General features: G+C 27.4%; 3 protein-coding genes across 7 annotated transcripts; all 3 read left to right on the plus strand.

Annotated features, from left to right (window-relative positions):
• The first annotated feature begins 297 nt into the window (after positions 1–297).
• LOC107063691 (uncharacterized) lies at positions 298–7658 on the plus strand. Its single transcript, XM_015315665.2, is given in 18 exon segments — positions 298–436; positions 785–846; positions 943–1070; positions 1348–1449; positions 1562–1686; positions 1833–2016; positions 2134–2237; positions 2389–2505; positions 2614–2729; positions 2818–2860; positions 2964–3116; positions 3202–3532; positions 3611–4645; positions 4995–5146; positions 5221–5347; positions 5420–5710; positions 5713–5754; positions 5757–7658. Coding segments are annotated over 16 exon segments (3066 nt in total). The 5' UTR covers positions 298–436; positions 785–846; positions 943–950; the 3' UTR covers positions 5781–7658.
• Positions 7110–9362, plus strand: LOC107063692 (UPF0764 protein C16orf89 homolog). 2 transcript variants are annotated; one of them, XM_015315667.2, is made up of 7 exons: positions 7110–7235; positions 7724–7822; positions 7935–8084; positions 8192–8493; positions 8578–8713; positions 8781–8883; positions 9157–9362. In XM_015315667.2, the coding sequence occupies exons 1-7, from the start codon at positions 7133–7135 to the stop codon at positions 9281–9283; spliced, it is 1020 nt and encodes a 339-aa protein (XP_015171153.1). In that variant the 5' UTR covers positions 7110–7132; the 3' UTR covers positions 9284–9362. The 2 variants fall into 2 exon arrangements, with proteins under 2 accessions (XP_015171153.1, XP_089032665.1); XM_089176539.1 differs by lacking the exon at positions 7935–8084.
• Positions 9363–9666: 304 nt separating this feature from the next.
• On the plus strand, positions 9667–18125 carry l(2)k05819 (transmembrane protein 94-like protein l(2)k05819). Of its 4 annotated transcripts, none has more exons than XM_015315669.2 (24): positions 9667–9989; positions 10271–10405; positions 10491–10627; positions 10729–10922; positions 10999–11469; positions 11569–11730; positions 11977–12080; positions 12145–12230; positions 12302–12539; positions 12615–12708; positions 12801–13018; positions 13104–13339; positions 13416–13540; positions 13614–13762; positions 14306–14443; positions 14681–14824; positions 15175–15319; positions 15381–15589; positions 15665–15839; positions 15921–16166; positions 16243–16483; positions 16571–16664; positions 16744–16905; positions 16979–18125. In XM_015315669.2, the coding sequence occupies exons 1-24, from the start codon at positions 9805–9807 to the stop codon at positions 17049–17051; spliced, it is 4161 nt and encodes a 1386-aa protein (XP_015171155.1). In that variant the 5' UTR covers positions 9667–9804; the 3' UTR covers positions 17052–18125. The 4 variants fall into 4 exon arrangements, with proteins under 4 accessions (XP_015171155.1, XP_015171156.1, XP_015171157.1 ...); XM_015315670.2 differs by having other exon boundaries at positions 14684–14824; XM_015315671.2 differs by lacking the exon at positions 14306–14443.
• The last annotated feature ends 2375 nt before the right edge of the window (positions 18126–20500 follow it).

The following is a 20500-nucleotide window of genomic DNA, read 5'->3' on the forward strand; positions in this document are numbered from 1 at the left end:
ATTTGATAAATCATCAAAATCATTCTGATATCAATAATTTAGACATTTCAATTTAGTTACGTACAATTTGAGATACCAAATTGATAAATTCGTGATACAAAATTGGCGGTTTTATATTCGATTTACCAATGAAAAGTATGAATTGCATTCAAATAAATATTAATAATTGGAGACAAAAAATAACAATATATAATTAAATATTTTTGAATGTTATATTTAACCAATTAATCGTTTAATGGTTTTCAAAAATATTCTAGGGAAAGTAATTAAAACAATGTTGAATTTTTTACTAGATTGAAAAATACCGTTGACAGCCATTTTCAAAATGTCCCCTACACGCAAATTGAGGACGAAAGATCGTTAAAAGGAAAACAAAATTTTGTGTTATATTGATCAATTACTGATCTATATATTTTGCATTTTTATGAATTCAAATGTAAATTAATTTGAAATTAAATAATTTATTAAAAGTTTAAGTGAACTAACAAAAGTTAAAACGTAAAAAATGATAAATTTGTGGTTTTATTGTTTGTATTTGGAGTTAGCTCGGTATACGATTAAATAGACTTTACTTTTTCTTATGTCTAAAAATGTACCGATATTTTCTGTGACACATTGTCAATACAAGAATATATATTTATTCTGAAATGAATTAAATCGGTTATATATTTATTATTTGATAAAATATATGATCTTACATTTTTCTGTATTGCTTTAATATCTAATATACAAATACATGACAATGCTTTTTGTAGAAAGATTAATGGAAATTGTTGTTTTGTAGAAACATGAAATAAACATTGGAAAATAACTTTTATAACCTATAAGTATCATTAGAAGATCTTGGTATGTAAATTATTGACTTGATAAGTATATAATTTTAATCTATTTAATATACATGTAATAAATATTTATACATATATAATTCAATTTTTATTTCAGTAGGAATAATGTCTACGAAAAAACAAAATGTAAAGATTTGTTGTTTCTGTGGTCTTGCAGAAGACAATGAATTTGAGTTTGGAAAATTTTATGAATATCGTGGTATTGTTACACATTATTATTGTTTGGTAAGTATTAATATTCAAGAGAAACACCATTTGCTTTTTAAGATTTTTGTTTAAATAAAAAGGGTTGTCTAATATTACTACAACTTTGTCAAAATGTGAAATAAGAGTGTACAAAGTTGTAGTAATGTCAGACAATCCTTTTTATTCGAAAAATAACTATAACAACAGCTAATTTTTGGGCTTTTAAATGGTGTTTCCCCTTTAAATAATTCTTATTTTTACTTATGATCTATTTTTGTATAAGCATCAATAAAAACAAATATTTTTTATCTTTCAGTTATTATCATCCAACATGGAACAAAAAGGTAGAGACAATGAAGGTATTTTAGGATTTCTATTAGGAGATATACAAAAAGAGTTGCGTAGAGGAAAAAGATTGGTAAGATAATGATACTACACTTATTACATTGTAATTTGTTTTATTTTGTGTTGTTTTTTTTTTTCCATATCAATTAAAGATTTATATTTACATTTTGAATTTATTTTTCAAGGTATGCTTTTACTGTAAAAAATCTGGTGCCACATTAGGTTGTTGTAATACAAAATGTAAACGAATATTCCATTTTCCTTGTGGCTTAAAAGCTGGAACTCTTCATCAATTTTTTGGTGAATTTAGGTAATGTTTTTAATGGTGTACGTTTAAATATAATTTCAGCCTTTTGCCTTAGTTCATATAAATTTATATATTTGTTATGATTTATATAGTAGATGAATATTCTTTGTATTAATTTAATATATCAATTTTTTATATGAAAATTTTAGGTCGTATTGTATAAATCATAGGCCCAAACAAAAATTTAGCGTTTATACAAAAGAATTAATTAAGGAAAAAATAGATGTAATATGTTATATTTGTTATGATAAGGTAAACATTAAGAATTTAATTGATGTATTATGGACACCTTGCTGTAAAAAAGATGCTTGGTTTCATAAAAAATGTGTTCAGGTAAATTAATCATTTACTTACTCTCGAAATTATTTAATATATAATAAAAGTTATCAACACATAGAAATATAATAATTAAAAATAAACATTTCATATTAATCATTTATTTCTTTTTAGCAACTTGCTTCTAATGCAGGTTATTTTTTTAAGTGTCCACTATGTAATAACAAAAAGGAATTCCAAAAAGCAATGCTAGAACAGGGTATTTTTATTCCAAGCCAGTAAGTTAAATTATCATAAATGAATGAATATATCTAGATGCTGCATATCTAAAAAAATTATTGCTGAGATTCAATTTTAATTTAGAATAAATAATTATTTAATTTATTTATTAAATTTTCAATAATATTATATATTATTTTTATTTCATAGGGATGCATCTTGGGAGCTTGAACCAAATGCATTTCATGAACTTTTATACAGACACAACCGTTGTGATGCTGTGACATGTTTATGTCCAAAAGGCAGAAATCACACAAGCATAAATGCGTAAGTAGTTAATACAATTTAGATGCAAAATTACACTTGCTACTATTGCTTTTATTTGAAATCATGTTATAATATTATATGTTAAAATGATATATGTTATTTTACTAGAAAATGGGAATTGGCATTATGTCGAACATGTGGTTCTCAAGGAATTCATATGGCATGTGGTCAACTAAAATGGGCCAAACCTATTTGGAATTGTGATGAATGCATATCTATATTAGGTGGTATTATTATTATTTTCCTTAGCCACAAATTCTCCTAAGAAATTCATTATAATATATTAATTTAATCTAACTTTTTATTTTACAGATAAAGTAAATCACTCGTCAAATAAAGTATCAGAAACTGTAAAGTATGTATTTTCATAATCATTATCAGATTGAAAGAATTTATAATAATATTTTCTATTTTGTTTTTTGATGTAATTAATAGTTTTTATAACTTATCTTTTTTAGTATTACTTATCATGGTACAGACACAGATGCCAGCGATTCAGAAATTTCTGTGTGTGAATCACAAAATAAGGATGATTTTTCTATAGTGTCATATTCACCTTCAAGTGCAACATCTCAAACTTTTGAACAAAATCCAACTAACATTTCAACAAAGTATGCACAAATTTATACACCTATATTTTTGCACTTTTATAACTGATTATAAAGACTAAAGACACTTTTTCCTTATGTATCTTAGGAATATATCTGAAAATAACTGTAGTAGTTCTAATCAAAATATGTTTACAATATCATCAGTAAATTCACCAGAGAAAAGTTCAAATATTACTTTAAACCGATCAGAAAATAAAAATATATCACTAATTGATCCAAATAAAACTATAATACAAACAAATCAAGAAAAAGGACAAACGGATTTAAAAGAAACTATTAACAGATTATTAACAGATGAAAAACAAAGTATATTAAACAAAAGTCAAGACAAAAACTTACAAAGTGAAGAAGAATCGATTTCTAGGGATAAAAAGGTTGACTTGATCATGATTGATAGTGATGAAGATGATATTGAAGTGAGTAATTGAATCAATGAATTAACTAGTTTTATTAAATTGTAGAAAACTAATTTACGATTTATTCATATTATATAGATTATAAGTAATTTAAAAAAGTCAGACATAAAAGGTCAAACTTTAATGAACATGGATCTTCCTAACTGTGATATAAATACAAAAAATAAAAATCCGGATCAATTAATAAATATTTCATGTAGTTCATCATATATACCTGAAACATATAATAATCAAATGAAAACAAACAGAAAAACTTCAGATAACTTAAACAAAAGAAAAGATTGTGAAATTGTAACTGTAAATAATGTAAAAGATAATATGTTTTCAGAAAATGAAAATCATGAAGACGTAGATAACTCACCTGTTATGAACATCAAAATTACTAATGTAACATCTTTATCACCTGAAGTTTTTGCGAGTGTACCTAGTCTGGAAAGATTGGATAATCATAAAGTATTACAATTAAATACTAAATCTTCAATGAGTTTAAATAATTTTGAAAATTTACAAACTGAAGATAGAAGACTATCATTTTCGAAATATCAATCTAATGAGACAAAAACAAGCTCAAAGAGAAAACATGAAACAAATATATGTGTAATTGGTACTCACACAAATGGAGTACAATCTGTGACCATAACTAACATAACACCTAAAAAAGTAAGAACAAGTTATTTAGAAGAAAATATGGAAGCTTCATGTAGTAGTACTACCTATAATGAAGTTAAGCAGCAAATTGCTAACCAGAATAATATAAAACCATCACAAAAATACGTTAACGATAGGAATTATCAATCGGATTTGGATATTTTTAATTTAAATAATTACAGAAAAAATAAAATTTCTTGTCCAAGCAGTACTACAGAGGTATTTACTCCAACGCTGGAATTATCAAATCACAATATAGCAGAAAGCCAAGTTAAAAGTGCTCCTTCATGGGCTTCTGATGCTAGTACTACTATTAATAAAGATGTAATTATTACTCGTATTCGAAATAATAGTACACATCAGTCGTCGAATACAAAACAAAATTTCACTAAAAGAAAAACGACATCATCTAAAAATTCGGATAGTTCTGAAATTAACAACGAAATACAATCTACCTTGAAACAGGTAGGTAATGTAATATACAATACCCTTATGTATATGATTTTAAAGAAAGTATTCATAATGATCTGGATGCGTAATTCTTTAATAATCATATAAATATGGAAAATTTAAATTAATAAGTAGTTATTAAATAATATTTTAAACATATTTGTGTTTGCATTTTTACCCGCACTAACCAAACAAAATATCATTTTATTGTAATTGTCTCTCATTTTATGTTAATATTATATTTGATAAATGCTAATATCGATAAATGTAATGGAAAATAGAAATATTATGGTGCGGGTAGTAAATTTTATCACATTGATTCCCTCATACCTCGTCTCCAGTGTATGTCTTGGGGTTCTAACAGTTTGACGGAGATGCAGGCACCAGTTTTACCAACGAGTCAACAGACGATTGTATCCAAAGAAATGACGACCGGATTAATCCAAAAAGAGCATCGATTAACAAAAGAAGTTTATTACAGTGTATTGACTCCAGAGAAAATGGCTGCAAGAAACAGTAAGTTATGACATGAAAAATGATTTATATAAATACGAAATTTATAATTTAATTAAAAATTATTGTTTTTATAGTCTCAACTTCAATTCGTTTTCCGAAATCGCAAGTAATCCTAACGCCTGTGATAAACCTAGATTGATACCAGAATCTGTACAATTACAAGATCTTAAATTTAAAGTTAAAGATTCTAATAGCGTACAGGTATATAATACAATGTAAATATACTTCTATAAAAGTTCTATGCACTAAACATTTCTTGTTTATTTCCATTAGATGATCTTATATGATACGTTTTCTGTAAATATCCATATGAATACTGCTATGAAGAATCACGTAAGGAATTCGGCCGCATCCGTAGGAGTATCGAACATGAGACGTTCATTATTGGAATTAAACGACGAATCAAATATTGATAATTGCAGTAGTACTGAAACTCTGTATAATTCTCATTTAATTAGTGATAAAGATATGTGTACTTCCGATACAATTGTAAGTAGAAACGTTTTTAAACAAAGAGATGATGTAAAAGAAAATTATTATCCAACTACACAAACATCTCTTGTTACAATGTATTAAATAATTTCAGTATAGTAAACAAATTTGACGATAAAAATGTCAATCAATGACAAGATAAAAATCGTATGGAAAACAATATTGTGATATTTGATTTTTCTTCCATCATATTAAATCAACGTATACAGTGTATTTTACGATATACATAAAAATGTAACGAGATGATAACTCTGAAGGTAAAACTTTGTTTCCTTTGGAATGTTACTATCAAAAATAATTTGAGACGATCTGCGTGTATCAAATGGTACATTCAAAAATAAGAAAGATGTACTTTTTGATATTGACTTCAAATTAAATATTATAAATGCGAATATTCATATATTAATATTTCTCTATGCCAAAATAATGATACTAATTTAACTCACTTGCATTTGAAAGCGAAATATTTCGCGAGAATATGTTCGTGTGAACGATGATATTCACTTATCAACGTCTTTAGAGCTCAGATGTAAATGGGTTAATTACATTAATAATATATTTTATGTATCTACAATATTATTTAAAAGCGGTTATATTGCTAATCATTATGGACATAGTAATGATTAAAATATAATAAAATTAGGTATTAGATCTGCCAATACTAATGACATATTCAGTATATTTAAGGAATATCTTGAAAGATGCACTGATAAAATAAGATAACGTGCGATATGTATGTGCGATATAAATTTTGTCTTTGGCCTAATATTCTTCAAAAACCCTAGATAGGCCTTCGAATAAAGGTACGTATAGAAAATAAAAAGAATAATTATAATTTGAATTAGTATTACAATCTGCACAAAACCTTTAAAAAAAAAATTAAGATAAATTTATTTTTCTAATGTAGATCATAGACAAGAATGTCTAATCATGTGAAAAGTAATATTAGTAAAATTACGATGAAATTATGATAAAAACGTTACAATGTGAAAGAGAAACAAAATTCTATCATTATCAAAATTAGAAAATAGAAAAGGCAGGATATGAAAATTAAGTAAAATACTTATGTAAAAGTACATATTTAGAAATGATAGATACATTAATTATTATAAGATGAACAAATTACATTTTGTTCATTGTTTACTATGTTAATATTATTTTTATTTTTTTCTACGAAATTTATTTTCTCTATGAATTCGTATTTGTTCTCAGACTCAACATTTGTTCCAAACTCGTAGGCGTTGATAAAATTGATGGTAATCCTCCGTGAAGAATCCGGATTTAAAGTGAAAGATTTCTTGAATAAGTCACGTCGAATTCATGAAGAAAAAGCTGTAATCGTAAGAATTGTTCCGGCTACGTCTCGAGAATGAAATTACTTGTAATAAATAACGTTAAGTTTAGATCGCACGTAATACGTTGACAACGAACGGTGGGGAGAGACTATAAAATCAGGATTGCGAATGTTTTTTTTTCAGTTGTGAATGTTCCCCGATGGAATCAAGTGTTCAAAATATTACGTGCGTTCTATTGATCTTTGCTATCTTAGGATGTTTCATTGTCAGAATCGAAGGGGACTTGGATCATAACGCTTTTGGTATTATGATTCATTAAATTAATTAATATTACGGTTAAATAAAATTATATTAATTATAGAAAATATAATAGTGAACAAAAAAAAAAAGAAAAATGTTATGAAAAATTATGTTTTTTCATTATGTTTTATATCTACTCTGTTACTTAGATATATATTTATATATATTTGATAAAACAAATAATTAAATTCTAATCATTTAAATTATTGTTCAAATATTAGAAAAGATTCTGTCTTCCTCTCATTAAAATATTGCATATGTTTATTGCAAAGTATAAAGCAATGATATTTATTTAAATACTATAATAACTATTATATTATGGGAACATTAAAATAATTGGCAAACGTATTCTGAAAGAAAAATATAAAATGTTATATATTTATGTAGTTATGAAACACACGAATAAACTCTACAACTGTGGCATATATTCAGTTATATTATTATTTACCTGTTTTTATGTTGCTTATGAAAAAAAAATAATTTTTTTCAGATCTTAAATTGAGGGCTCTTTTTAAAGTTATTAAATATGTATATGAACGACCGCAACAGATGACGATCGGTACTATTTATGCAATTACTTTAACAGAAGGTGAGAACATTTCTATTTACATATAAAAAAACCAAATTTATATCAATTGATAATAATATTTATAATTATATAAAAATTGTCAATATATACACATAAATATTTTTTGGAACAGTCTCTCTGTTAAAAACAATATTGCATAAAAATACCCGTTACCTTGGCAAAACATATTCTCACGATATGAACAAATTATTCAAATTTTCTTACAATACGCGAAAACTGTTAACAAACGTCATTATTCCAATAAATGATGAAATGAAAGTGCGTAAGTATTTTGTTACTTTGTTTATTTTTCATTAATATATCACAATATATTTTGTACGTTAATTTATACTTTATGATATATTATAATTATATAATTTTGATAATTAGTAAAAGAAGTATTAAACGATCCACAAATTTGGATGCGAGAAATATCTTGGAAAAATGAAACTTTGAGTGCTATGTTACCGCTTCCATCTCAACGATTATCATATGCGAATGGTGAAGATATAATAATGAAAGGAAGACCTAATGAATATGAAAGTGATTATTGTCTTGTTGAAATTGTTAAACAAAACTTTGATAACAAATGCTCGATACCTTACAAATGTATACAGATGATAATGAAAAAAGATAATCCAAGAGGATATCCTCTTACACATAGATTACTTATTATACAAACTTTAAGAGCAGTAAGTTTATAAATATAATTATTTAATTTTATTTGAGGAAAAGAATTTACTGTAATGTTATAAGTTTAAATAACATAATTGTAGATGGGATGTAAAGAAAATCGAATGATGCCGTATTTGAAAATGTTACCTATCTATTGTTCACGTATTCTTCGAGATATGATTGATATTGAAATAATTGGATTTCCTTATAACACACGAGATTTGTTAATGGAACAAGGTAAATGATGTTTATTTTTAACCGTATCATTTTGCAAATTAATTCTTGTGTATTATTTGAATTATAGTTGTTTTATGCGGATCAGAAGGATATTTGGAATTCATGGATAAACATTATGAGAATTTAATTTTAAGCTGGTCTCATCCTAGTGGTTGTTACAGTGCATTTGGGTATGCAAGATTATATATGTATATACATAAGACGTCCCAAAGTTAACTTTATCATGAAAAAAGAATAAAAAATAGAAAGAAAAATCAATATTGGTCTCCATATTTTTATTTTCATTTCAAAATATAAATCTTCAATATTTGCTTAGAAAGAAAATGTATAATTTTTCAATTCGATAAAGCGACTTTTGGAACACTTATTGTTAGTATATTCTTTTGAATTATAATTTATTAAGATAAATAAAATACTTTTGGATTTGTCTTATTTTGTAACAGTTACAGAGAACTTACATCGAAAAGTAACATGAATACCGATTTTGGATGTGATAGTCATGCTACGGGTCTTGGAGCTGCAAGTTTAGCATTATTTATTCGCAAAGATGTAGAAACTGTATTCCAATGAATATTAATTAAATTTTTATTTTTATGTAATATGTACATACGATATATGATTAAAAACAATAAATGATTCAATAAAAATATCATGAAAATGAATAATCATTTTTATGCGACCATTGTACTTATTTATTGTTTTTATTATAAGATATTTAAAATATTCTTTCATCGTCTATTTTTTAAAAATTGAAATTTTCGCGATTATTTTTAGTTCGCGGTTAAAGAACATTGAACCAATCACGTTCTTCGTACTGATAATCGATTCATCGATTGGTTGATTATTAGCTATAAATCGATCTATCAAGTCACATGACTATTTCAACCAATAGGGATAATCGAATATTCAGTATCTCGTTTACCGCTATTAGTATCTTTGGAGAAGGTTATTGTTTTTACAGTACTCCCACGCTTTTATTCCTACTATGTATTGAAAGTACCAGTTGCCGATCGTTGTCCATTGTTGCACATTGCAGTTTTGCTGAAAAAATGTCCAATGTTAACAAATTATTTCATTTTATATTTTAAAATATGGACAGTGAACAAAAGAAAAACACCTCGCCAACCAAAATAACAAATGAAGATACTGAAAAAAAGAAACACAAGACAGATATTGGATTGTCCACAACAGAGGCTTTAAATATTTTACAAACTGATATTCTTTACGTCTTACAAGATTACGAACGCAGAAAAGAAAACGAATACAAAATAAACAAGTAATCAAATATCAAATACTATTTTTTATTTGATTAATAATATTCAATTGCATGTTATTTAGGGTTAACTTTAGTAGTGTTTGATCAGTGTAGTTACAATTGCAACTTCAAATTATTCGAAGATAGAAGAAAAGGTTAACATAGTGTTGATCTAAAGATTTGCTATGATTTAAATATATCAAAGATTTGTGCAATTTTTCATTGAAAATTCTATTTTGAATGCTTGTTTATATTATGATGAGTTATATAATTTGACATATAACATATGTATATATGTTTAGAAAATACAAAGCTTGGCTAAAGGATGCATTACATCATCGTAGTCAATACACAACTCTTTGTTGGACATCAGCAATTGCATTGTTAATCAATGGACTCACACTTATTATTATATATTTGTTTATAGGTGAAAAATGGTACGATGTGTATTATATAAAATAACTTTTATTTTATACACTATGTATATTGCATATGTTGAAATATGTAACCGTTCTATTATAGGTACTCAACACTGCCATATGAAGGATTGGTCATTTGTTGCTTAACAATTTTAAATTTTATTCTAGTTGTATCAGATAACAAACTGCGTCATAATGAAATTCCTAGTAGAGTTTACGTTCTTCTTAAACAACTTGAAAGTATGTCGATGCATAAAATAATTTTTATATATACTGTATTATATGTAACAGTAGAATTGTCTCTTTTTACTATTATTTCATTCTTTATTATTATATTTTAGATGCACAAGCTAAATGTAAGTGGAATATTGAAAATTATCCACATTTATGCACACCTTTATCACCATGTTTAACTTTACAATGGACATATCGTGATGGCCAAATAGTTAATTTACCTTGGGCATTATTAGTTGTTGGAGATATAATTGTGATGAAACCTGGTCAACAGTCTCCTGGACATTGTATTCCATATAATGTGAGTTTTTTACGATTTAACTTTATTTCATAAAATAATGGCTTCAGCATTTAGATATAATACGTTTTATTTTTAGGATCGTAATGGATCATCTTTATACACAAGAGAAGTTTATAGTCCACCAGTCCATAGTGTTAATGAAATATTTTCAACACCACAAGCAAGAATACCTTTGAAAAATAAATTATACGAATTGCAAGAAACTCCATATGTGACAAATCTAAAAATGGCTTTAGATCAGGCTCTTAATAGGCCTGTTACCTATCATAATCGCAAACGTTACCTTGTAATGATTTGTTATATAGAACAATTGGCCTATCCTCTTATTTTAACTTTTATTGTGGCCTTTAATTTGTTTCGTTACTTATATCTGTCAGAACGCTTTGGTATAGGAACATGGGTTGAAATGTTTTTACTGCAACCAATAGCGGTAACTCTTCCATTGTTACCAGTAATTTTTCCTATTTGTTGGATTTTTCTAAACTGTATGGGAATGGCACGTTTCAAAGCACTATGCAAACTTTATCAATCTTCAAAAAAACTTCAGGTTAGAATTTTTTTTTTTTTTAAATTAATTAAATAAATTATTGTACGATTTGTTAATATTTTAAAGAAATTATTATAATCATGTAAATAATATATTTAGTTTGTAGATCCTTTTGAAGACGCAGATATTTCAACTCCGACTCATCCAGAAATAATTTATAATTGGTTTGAATTGAAGGAACATTTTATAAATATTCTTTGTGGAAAAGAGCATATGATGTCAAGATCTGCAAATATTCTTCATGTTTTGGGTTCTGTCACAGTATGTGGAATTATATATGTTTAATGTTAACACATCCATGGACACACAACGTGAACAGATAATTATGCACAGAAAAAGTCATGATATTTTGTAAAGTATAAAACATACAGGTTAGTTGGATAACCATAGTAGATTTAAATAATATATTATTATTCAATAAGTACAACTACTTTGATTATCCACGAATGTGTTAACATCATATTGTATGGTGATATTAAAACATCTTATAAAAGCTATGTATGTTAGGCATTATGTTGTGTAGATAAGAAAGGCATTCTTTCTTGGCCTAATCCTACTGCAGAAAAGGTTTTCTTCCTGCATAATAACAATTCTTTCTCAGCAGCTTCAAGGTGAATAATACTACTAAGTAATATACAGAAACAATATATAAAATTTATTATATCATTATTTTAGCAATGACAGTTTAGGACAAACAGAACCTATGCCCAATGAAGAAAATACGAAGGAAATTTCAAATAGGGAATGTTTTAGGCAACATGGTAGTATTTTCTAATAATACAAATGTAAGTATCTTTATTATTGTTAAAAGAAAAATTGTATTTTTTTGTAGAATTATCTCATTCTACAGCAGAAGTATTGGATCTAACGCATGATCGTGCCTTGCCATTTCGTTTACAATTTGACGATCATTCTTGGAGGAAACATTTAAATTCATTAAAACCTCTAGGCTTAGCAATTCTTTTGAATACCTGTAATATGGAAACTCAAGAACATTATACTCAATTTTGCTGTCATGTTACTTGTGAAGCTCTTTATAATGAAAATCTTGTCCCGGTTACAAACAGACGGTATATTTTAAAGTTATATTATAATTATTTAATTCGAAAATAATTCCATTAGAATCTTTCTTTTTGTATTATCAGATGTTTATGTGAATTGGCGAAGCAAATAGGATTTCGAGATCAAGCAGAAAAAATATTTCAATTAGAAAAACAATTATCTACATTCAGACATGTGGTATGTACATTTATTACAAAATAGTTTATTCAATATTTTTATTCTCCCTAACGTTTAATGAATAAATAATTGATTGATCTTAATTTATATAGCAAGCAGACAAAGTTAAAAGAGATATTAAATTTGCACGATCTCTGAGTATTGCAACCAAGTTAAAATTTCCATTTCCACATATGGTTGCTGTAATTGTTAAAGAACGTAATAGTGGTAGTCTACAATTATTAACACAAGGTACTGCAGATATAATTCTAGACTCGTGCATTGAATTTTGGGATGGTCATGATCTTTGTCCCCTTTCTGCATCTGATAGGTATATTTCTTATGATTAATCTTAATACAATAAGTTTACAATATAACAATTATATCTGTATAAACATATTAATCATATATTACAGGAAAAAGGTACAAGATTTTTATCAAAGAACAAGTTTAACATCATATTGTACTGCATTTGCTTATAGACCATTAACTAAAGGCGTTAATAATAATATGCCAGAAATATATATAGAACTTCCTGCAGACAGTAAACATTTATATACCACACATAGAAGTCCAACTCCCTTACCATGGGATTTTAGAAATGTTCTTGATCCTAGAATAAAAGGAATGCTTGGACAATTTCATTCCACAGGTAAAATTTACAATTGGATTTATTCAATGTAAGTATACAATATTCTTGGAAATATTTATATACATTTTTATTCTAGATTCATTATTGTGTAATGAAAATAATGATGATGATGTAAATGATGTTGAAAGTTGTTTCGAACTTCAATGTAATCAAATATTTATTGGAATGGTGACTATGCAGTATCAAGCTCAGACTGACATGGTAAAATGTTATGCTTATAAATAATAATATATTCATAAATTATATTTGTTTATTTTAATTGTGTACTTACCAGGTTCAGTTAATTGAACAGCTAGAAAGAGCCTGCATAAGATTTGTTCATTTCAGTAAAGAAAATGAATTACGTTCTCGTGTATTCTCGGAAAAAATGGGACTTGAGAGTGGATGGAATTGTCACATATCATTGCTCACAGAGAGGACTAGGTTAATCTTTTTAATTTATATATTTATTATTTTCAAACTTTTGGCTGTTTTTTTTTCTTTTTCTTAAATAGGAAAGAAATCTCTTTTTTTTAAATAATTTTCAAATAATTTTAGGCATGTTGTTTTGACTATTTCCATATATATATATATATATATATATTTATATGCTTTTTTTATTAATATTATTTATTAAATAATTTTATAATGAAATTTAACAATGGTTGGTGTAATGCCATTAACAATACGCTAATTGGTTCCAGTTGAAAGTCACCTCTCAAGTGGCTTTATTAAACTAAAGTTAATTAATATATAAATTATGGGCTTTTTTCATATAAATATAAAGGATAATAACATTCAGGTATTGTCATAAAATTGACAATTTTGCATCTCAAAACATATTTAATAAATAAATATATATTCATAATAATTATGCGCATACACACACACATATCCTATAGTAGCTATGTATGTTTTTTGTTATTTTATCATTTGATATTTATTAAATGCATAACTAAGCAAACGTAACTAACGCATAAATGTCAGGTCAGAGAGTCCAGTGGGTTGTTGGGTGAGCCAGGCAGCAGCCGTGACCTCACCCACTCCCTCAACGCCTCAATGCCGTCAGCATAAATACTCTTGCATGGAACAGGCCAAGCACTTGCTTAATCATATATCTCCTCGGTATGTTACATGTTACTTTTTATCATAAATAATATACTTTCAAACATATCATAACATATTGATGTGTGATTATTATTATTATTCTTAAAATCTTTCTTTAATAATAAACAAATGAAACTATTATAATATATTGTTTGAAATGTATATATTCATGCTTTTTAATGGGTTTACAACAAGAACATTTTTATTTGTATAAAAAATAAGAAAATATAACTAAATATTACCTAATTTTTATAGCAGTAACTTGGATAGCAGTCGAGCAATGAGTGTATCTGCACCAAGTGCTATAAATACCGATATGTCCACCGTGAGGTTTGAAGATGAACCTGCTGAATGGAACTATAATAGGCCAGATCAAGCCAAAAGCACCATGAGCCATAGGTTTACATTAATTTATATAAAATTTGCCATTTTTTTTTTATAAATAATAAATATTTGATTATCATAATCTTTATGACTCGATTTGCTTTAAGATTTGAATTAATAATTGATTGAAAATAGGACATATTTTGTTTTTATCTCCATTTTTATTTTTTTTTTCATCCTTATAGAGAAAGAATTTATTTGATTTTATTTTAAAATTAGGTTCTCATTCACAACTCTTGCACTTATAAAAAGTTATCTGCATGATTTATGAGTATGTTCTTTATTGCCATTTATAAATATTTTGCAGATTAATTATCAAGTTCATTTCTAAATGACGAAGTAATTTTTCAATAATCATGATACAGGGAACATAACACTGTAAGAAGCGAAAACAGTGTGCTCATGCACAGTGTTGATTTAGGATCTGGTCAGGAGGCTTGGCAATCTTTAAGTTGCCTTACTGATAGCACAGAGCAAAGTGCTCCCGTTCATTTTGATTTATCTAATCGAGTAAGTCAAATGTTTTTTCATTAAAATGCAACATTTTATTAAAATGATATTTTGTTTTCAGGCTAAGTTACCACGAGGTATTGATAAAATACGACCTCATATAGAATTGATAGACAATGTCCCTTTGTTGGTATCTTTATTCACCGATTGCACTACTGCTGTGACCCGAGAAATGTTACATATTATGCAAGATTATGGCGAAGTTGTATGCGTTCTTGGATCATCTGCCAATGCTGAAAATATGCCTATTTTTATGCAAGCCGATGCTGCGTAAGTCATATTATTAATCGATTATTACACGTTTCAAATTTGATCTTTTGTAATTTTATTTCTTTTTTTTTCTAGAGTTGCAGTAGAACCATTGTACCCACAAGTATGTCAAAAAATACCAGTGTTAGCACAAACTAGGCCTGATCAAGGACCATCTCCTGTTGACTTAAGTAGAACTTTAAATTCTGTTGCTTGTTCATTGAGTGTAAAACGTGAAGATCCAATTACTATTTTTCATCTTATCATGGAGGTGATTAGAATCTTTTTATTATGTTTATAACTCTAATAAAATAATAATAATTAATTATTATTATTTTTACTTTTCTTTTAGGCACGTCATTATATGAAATGTTTATGGAATTGTGTACAATTTTGGTTGTGCTGTACAGTTAGTCTTTCATTTGCACAAGCAATATCTGCCATTCTGCTATTACCGCCTTTATTGTCTGTATCTCAAATTGTATGGTTAAGTTGTTTTATTATACCAATTTTATCGATCTCCATGATAGCTACTCCTATGGATTCCACTATAATGCAACGAGCAACAGGAAAGAATCAGTGCATAATAAACGGACAAGTAATGTATTTGCATTGTCCTTTTTCGTTTAGTTTCATGTATTTTTATAATAACATGAATTGTTTTTATTTTGTAGGTTGCAATTTTTGTATTGTGGTGTTATGGTAGTAAATTCTTGCCCACTATTATAACGGTAGTTTTATCACAATACATTTCATTTTTGGTTTTATGTCCAATGTACAATACAACCGACTCTAAATGTGTTTATATATATCCTGATTTACATGGGAAAGATATTTGGGGTGGTTGGGGTTCTAAGCCAAATGTTATGTTGGCGATACAGCATTTCGCTTTAGCAATATTAGTTTTACATTATGGTATATATCACAGTTATACATTTATATAATATATATTTCTTTTTTTTTTTAAATTGTATTTGAAGAATTTCTCTTTTTTTTTTTTAGTAACGATATCAATAGGATTTGTACATAGAGAGTATTCCATTTGGAAAAAGAGATCTACGAACAATTATTTGTGGTTTATTAGCGCATTTATAGTGTAAGTATATTATAACGATATTTTTTCAATGAAATTTTCGAATAATTATTATTTTAACAAGTATTTTTAATATATTTAGAATTTGTGCACAAGCAGCATTCTCAGGGCATGTATTCAGTCGTTTTATAAAAGAGGAGGGACCACAAATAGAAAATTTTTCTCTACATTTACCATTATCGTACTTATTTTCTTTGCCATTGGTTTTTGCAATTAATGAACTTGTTAAATGGCAAGAGATAAAGTGAGTAATTTATCTATTTATATATTGTTTATATAAGAGATATTACAATTTTAATTTGATATTGTATCCTTAGACTAAACGTTAGATATCAAAAACGGGCCCGTTTGGAATTTGGTACAAAACTTGGGATGAACTCACCGTTTTAAAGACTAATATTTTTCTAGACAGCAATCGGTACAAACACACATGTAGTTTTTAATGTTAACTATTAGCGTGTGATAGAATTTGATTGTACATACGTATTAATTTTAAATGTTATAAATTACGAATCTGTCAATTCGATAAATAATTTCATTTTCTTTTGGAATGCGTATGTAGATCAATTATTTACTCATAATTGTAAATTTTTTTTACGCCGTAGTCAAAATGAAGAAACTAACATAAAAATGCTTTTTTTTAAATAATAAGTTAGATCTTTTTAATAAGTATCAATGAAATTTGTTTTTTTTTGTCAGTATTTGGAACTACTGTTTTACTGTATTGCTATTAAATACTTGTATATTTAGAAGTATTATTGATGGTATTTTTGTTATATGGTGATGAAAGCATTTTAGGTATAAAAAAAATTAAAAACTATTGAACAGTATGCATCTCCCATTTGAATTGTTCATTCTCTGACTTTATTATTTGTATTTTTACTTTATAATGTAATTTGAGAGAATGTATTTGGAAAAGTCCTTTAAAAAAATTTGACATAACTTCAATTTGGACCAATCATTTAAATAAAATGGTGATATATCGTTGCAAATTTTCTATATTAATGTTGCGTACTGTTATGATAAAAATTGTCTTAAAATAAAACGTGTGATAAGAGTTGAAACGGCAACAAACGAATAAAATATTAAACACCACTAGCGCTGGAAAGACGTGCCACGCACGTCATGATGCTTTTGTCGTAGAATCGCCAACGACGTGGTATGCACGTCGTAATTTAATGGCACAGAGAAAGAAACATGACGTGAGTGGCACGCGCGGCAGTAAATTATTTGCCGGCATAAGAATACGTCTTTAAAAGTGATAGTTCAAATCATGCCAGGAAAAAATAATTATATCTATCAGTCTCATGTTTTTTGCCAATTATCAGATGTCTACGATGATGTTTAAAGCGTTAATGAAGCAATCTTTCTTGAAATATAGAAACGTAATTGATGATTGTAAATTATTTTGAGGAGAAGTTGAATACTGATCTTTTGTAAATAAATATTCATTTTTGGAAAATACGATTGTCGCTCTTAACATTTTACCGATCGCTAGAATCCCAGCAGCATATGCACTTCTGACGACCGACAGTTCAGCCGCAGATTCTACTAACAAATTTTAATAGGATGCTAAATAAGATTCTAATAACAAATTACTGTTCATGTAATGTTAACCGATAACTAAGTTTTTGGTAAGTGACAAAAAGGTGATAAATTAAATTTTTGTTCGATAAGGATCGATAACAAAAAAGCCTATTTATAGGCTAGTGGTCGTTAAAGTGTTAAAACTAAAACTTTTAACTGTTGTTAATCCATGACATTTTTCTAATCAGTTTCCTCTTCTTCTGTATCTCCAATTTTGATTTCTCTTTTTATTTAATTTGTTCGTCTCTCTCTCTCTCTCTCATCCTTCCGGTAATTTTAACAAACATCTCATTTTATCTTACAAACCATTATCCCGTATTATCGACTTACGTTCATACGGGTATAAAGAGTCACGCGAGAATTCGAGCAGCCGCATGTGGTAAAAACGTATATACATGTTTTTAAAATAATAGTATGAATAGAATAAAGAAAGAAGCGATTTATACTTGGAAATTCATGTTTCGAACATTCGACCAGCGGAGAGACTCGAGAAGTCGGTAGATATTATACATACATACATGAATACACGATTAAACGAGTGTGCCAAGAAGTTACGAGGGAATAAAGCTGTGCGTGCATCTCCGTCACCTTGCATTCGGTACGTTCGAAGTATGTGCAGGCTGTGCTGACTGCACGAATTGCACGAGTTGCACGCGATGTGCTCGCGTTTAAGGTGTGCCCAAGAAATATTCACCTAACGTATATCTAATAAGTACTCGAATATTCATTATTTTGATGATACCTCAATCAATCCTAAAATGATGATTTTGTCTATTGGAATCATATTTCCTCTCTTTTCATTTTTTATTACAATTACAATATATTCAGTTGTACGGAAAGTTCGTGCCGATTTTGACGAAAGATTGAAACGCAAGTTTTGTTGTTGTTGGTATATTTATTAAATTAAAATATATAAGTGTCACTTTGTTTCATAACTTTTTTTTTTATCTTTATGGGTAACTTTAAAATTTCGTTCTAGCAAAACTTTTCAGGTTTTTTTTACCAAAAGAACTTTATGCCATCTACCGAAAATCGGCACGAACTTTTCGGACAATCCAATATTTTGTTGTATAATGAAATAATTGAAAATTGATTGTATAAATATACTTTTTTATTATTTAGCCGATTCGTAATTCTTTCGACGACAAGTTTGCGATTAGAGCTCACGTTGCGACAAGAATCACACAGGGTGGTTGATAACGGAGTTCAAAAAACTATGCAACAGACAAGTCTCGCGATAAGGGCCCATTACGTGTTGACTTAGAAGTCTGTTGACGTGGACTTTCCGTTTTTAGCTGTGACAATGAGTCAAGTTGAATCAGGTATCACGATGTAGTTGTTGTTTCGCTTTATAGAGCGATTGTGCAAGAATAACGAGAAAACAACCTGTTGCACGATAAACTCGTGTTGCCCGTCAATAGAATTTCAAGGAACGGCATTTTTTTTTCTCCCCCTCAACAAATCGTTGCATGAATATATTCATATTATTGTACGTTGTTTTATTATTTTCTTTCTCTTTTCAATTTAATTTTTTCAATCAAAAATCAGATACATATTTTCACTTAAACTCAATTTATTATTCATATTTTTTTTGAATCAAAAAATAAAACACGTGTAAATTCGTAAGATATAGAAAATGTATTTTCCTGTTTTATTTGTTTTTTTTTTCTTATTCTTTTAAATATTCTATTATGCATAATGTAAAATTACTTTAACACTAGATATATACCAGACCAGCCATTTTAACTGGTCGGGCCATTTTAATTCAAAATTTCTACTTCATGTAACATTTGAGTTTTCTGTAAATAATTAAGCGTTTTGTTATTTAAAAATGTTTATAAATTCATTTATCTATTAAAATTATTATTGTTAAACAATTTTGTTATTTTTTAAGAGTAAATAAAAACTGGAAGCAAAGCTCAAAAAGCATTTTTTTTATATACCAATCATTTTGACTAGTGTGGTAGAAATAGGTATACTGAAAATGATGGTACATCTAGTGTTAAATGTGAACATCGTAAACTCAACATTTGTTCGACATACTCGAAGTATTTCGAAATGGTATGCATGCATGCATGCATGCACATTTGATTTAGCTGATGCAACTGTTCTAAATTATATCGAGAAAGTGGCAAACGAGAAGAAAAGAATCAACTTTTTAACGTGTATTCGAATCTTGACACGAAGCGAGAAATTTTTGATGGATTTCAAGCGTATTCGAAAGTAAGAATAATAATGTTAAATAAATAACT

This window comes from Polistes dominula, unplaced genomic scaffold (genome assembly GCF_049000335.1).
Source record: "Polistes dominula isolate Pdom_NZ unplaced genomic scaffold, Pdom_raw_medaka contig_25, whole genome shotgun sequence".
Lineage (NCBI taxonomy): Eukaryota > Metazoa > Arthropoda > Insecta > Hymenoptera > Vespidae > Polistes > Polistes dominula.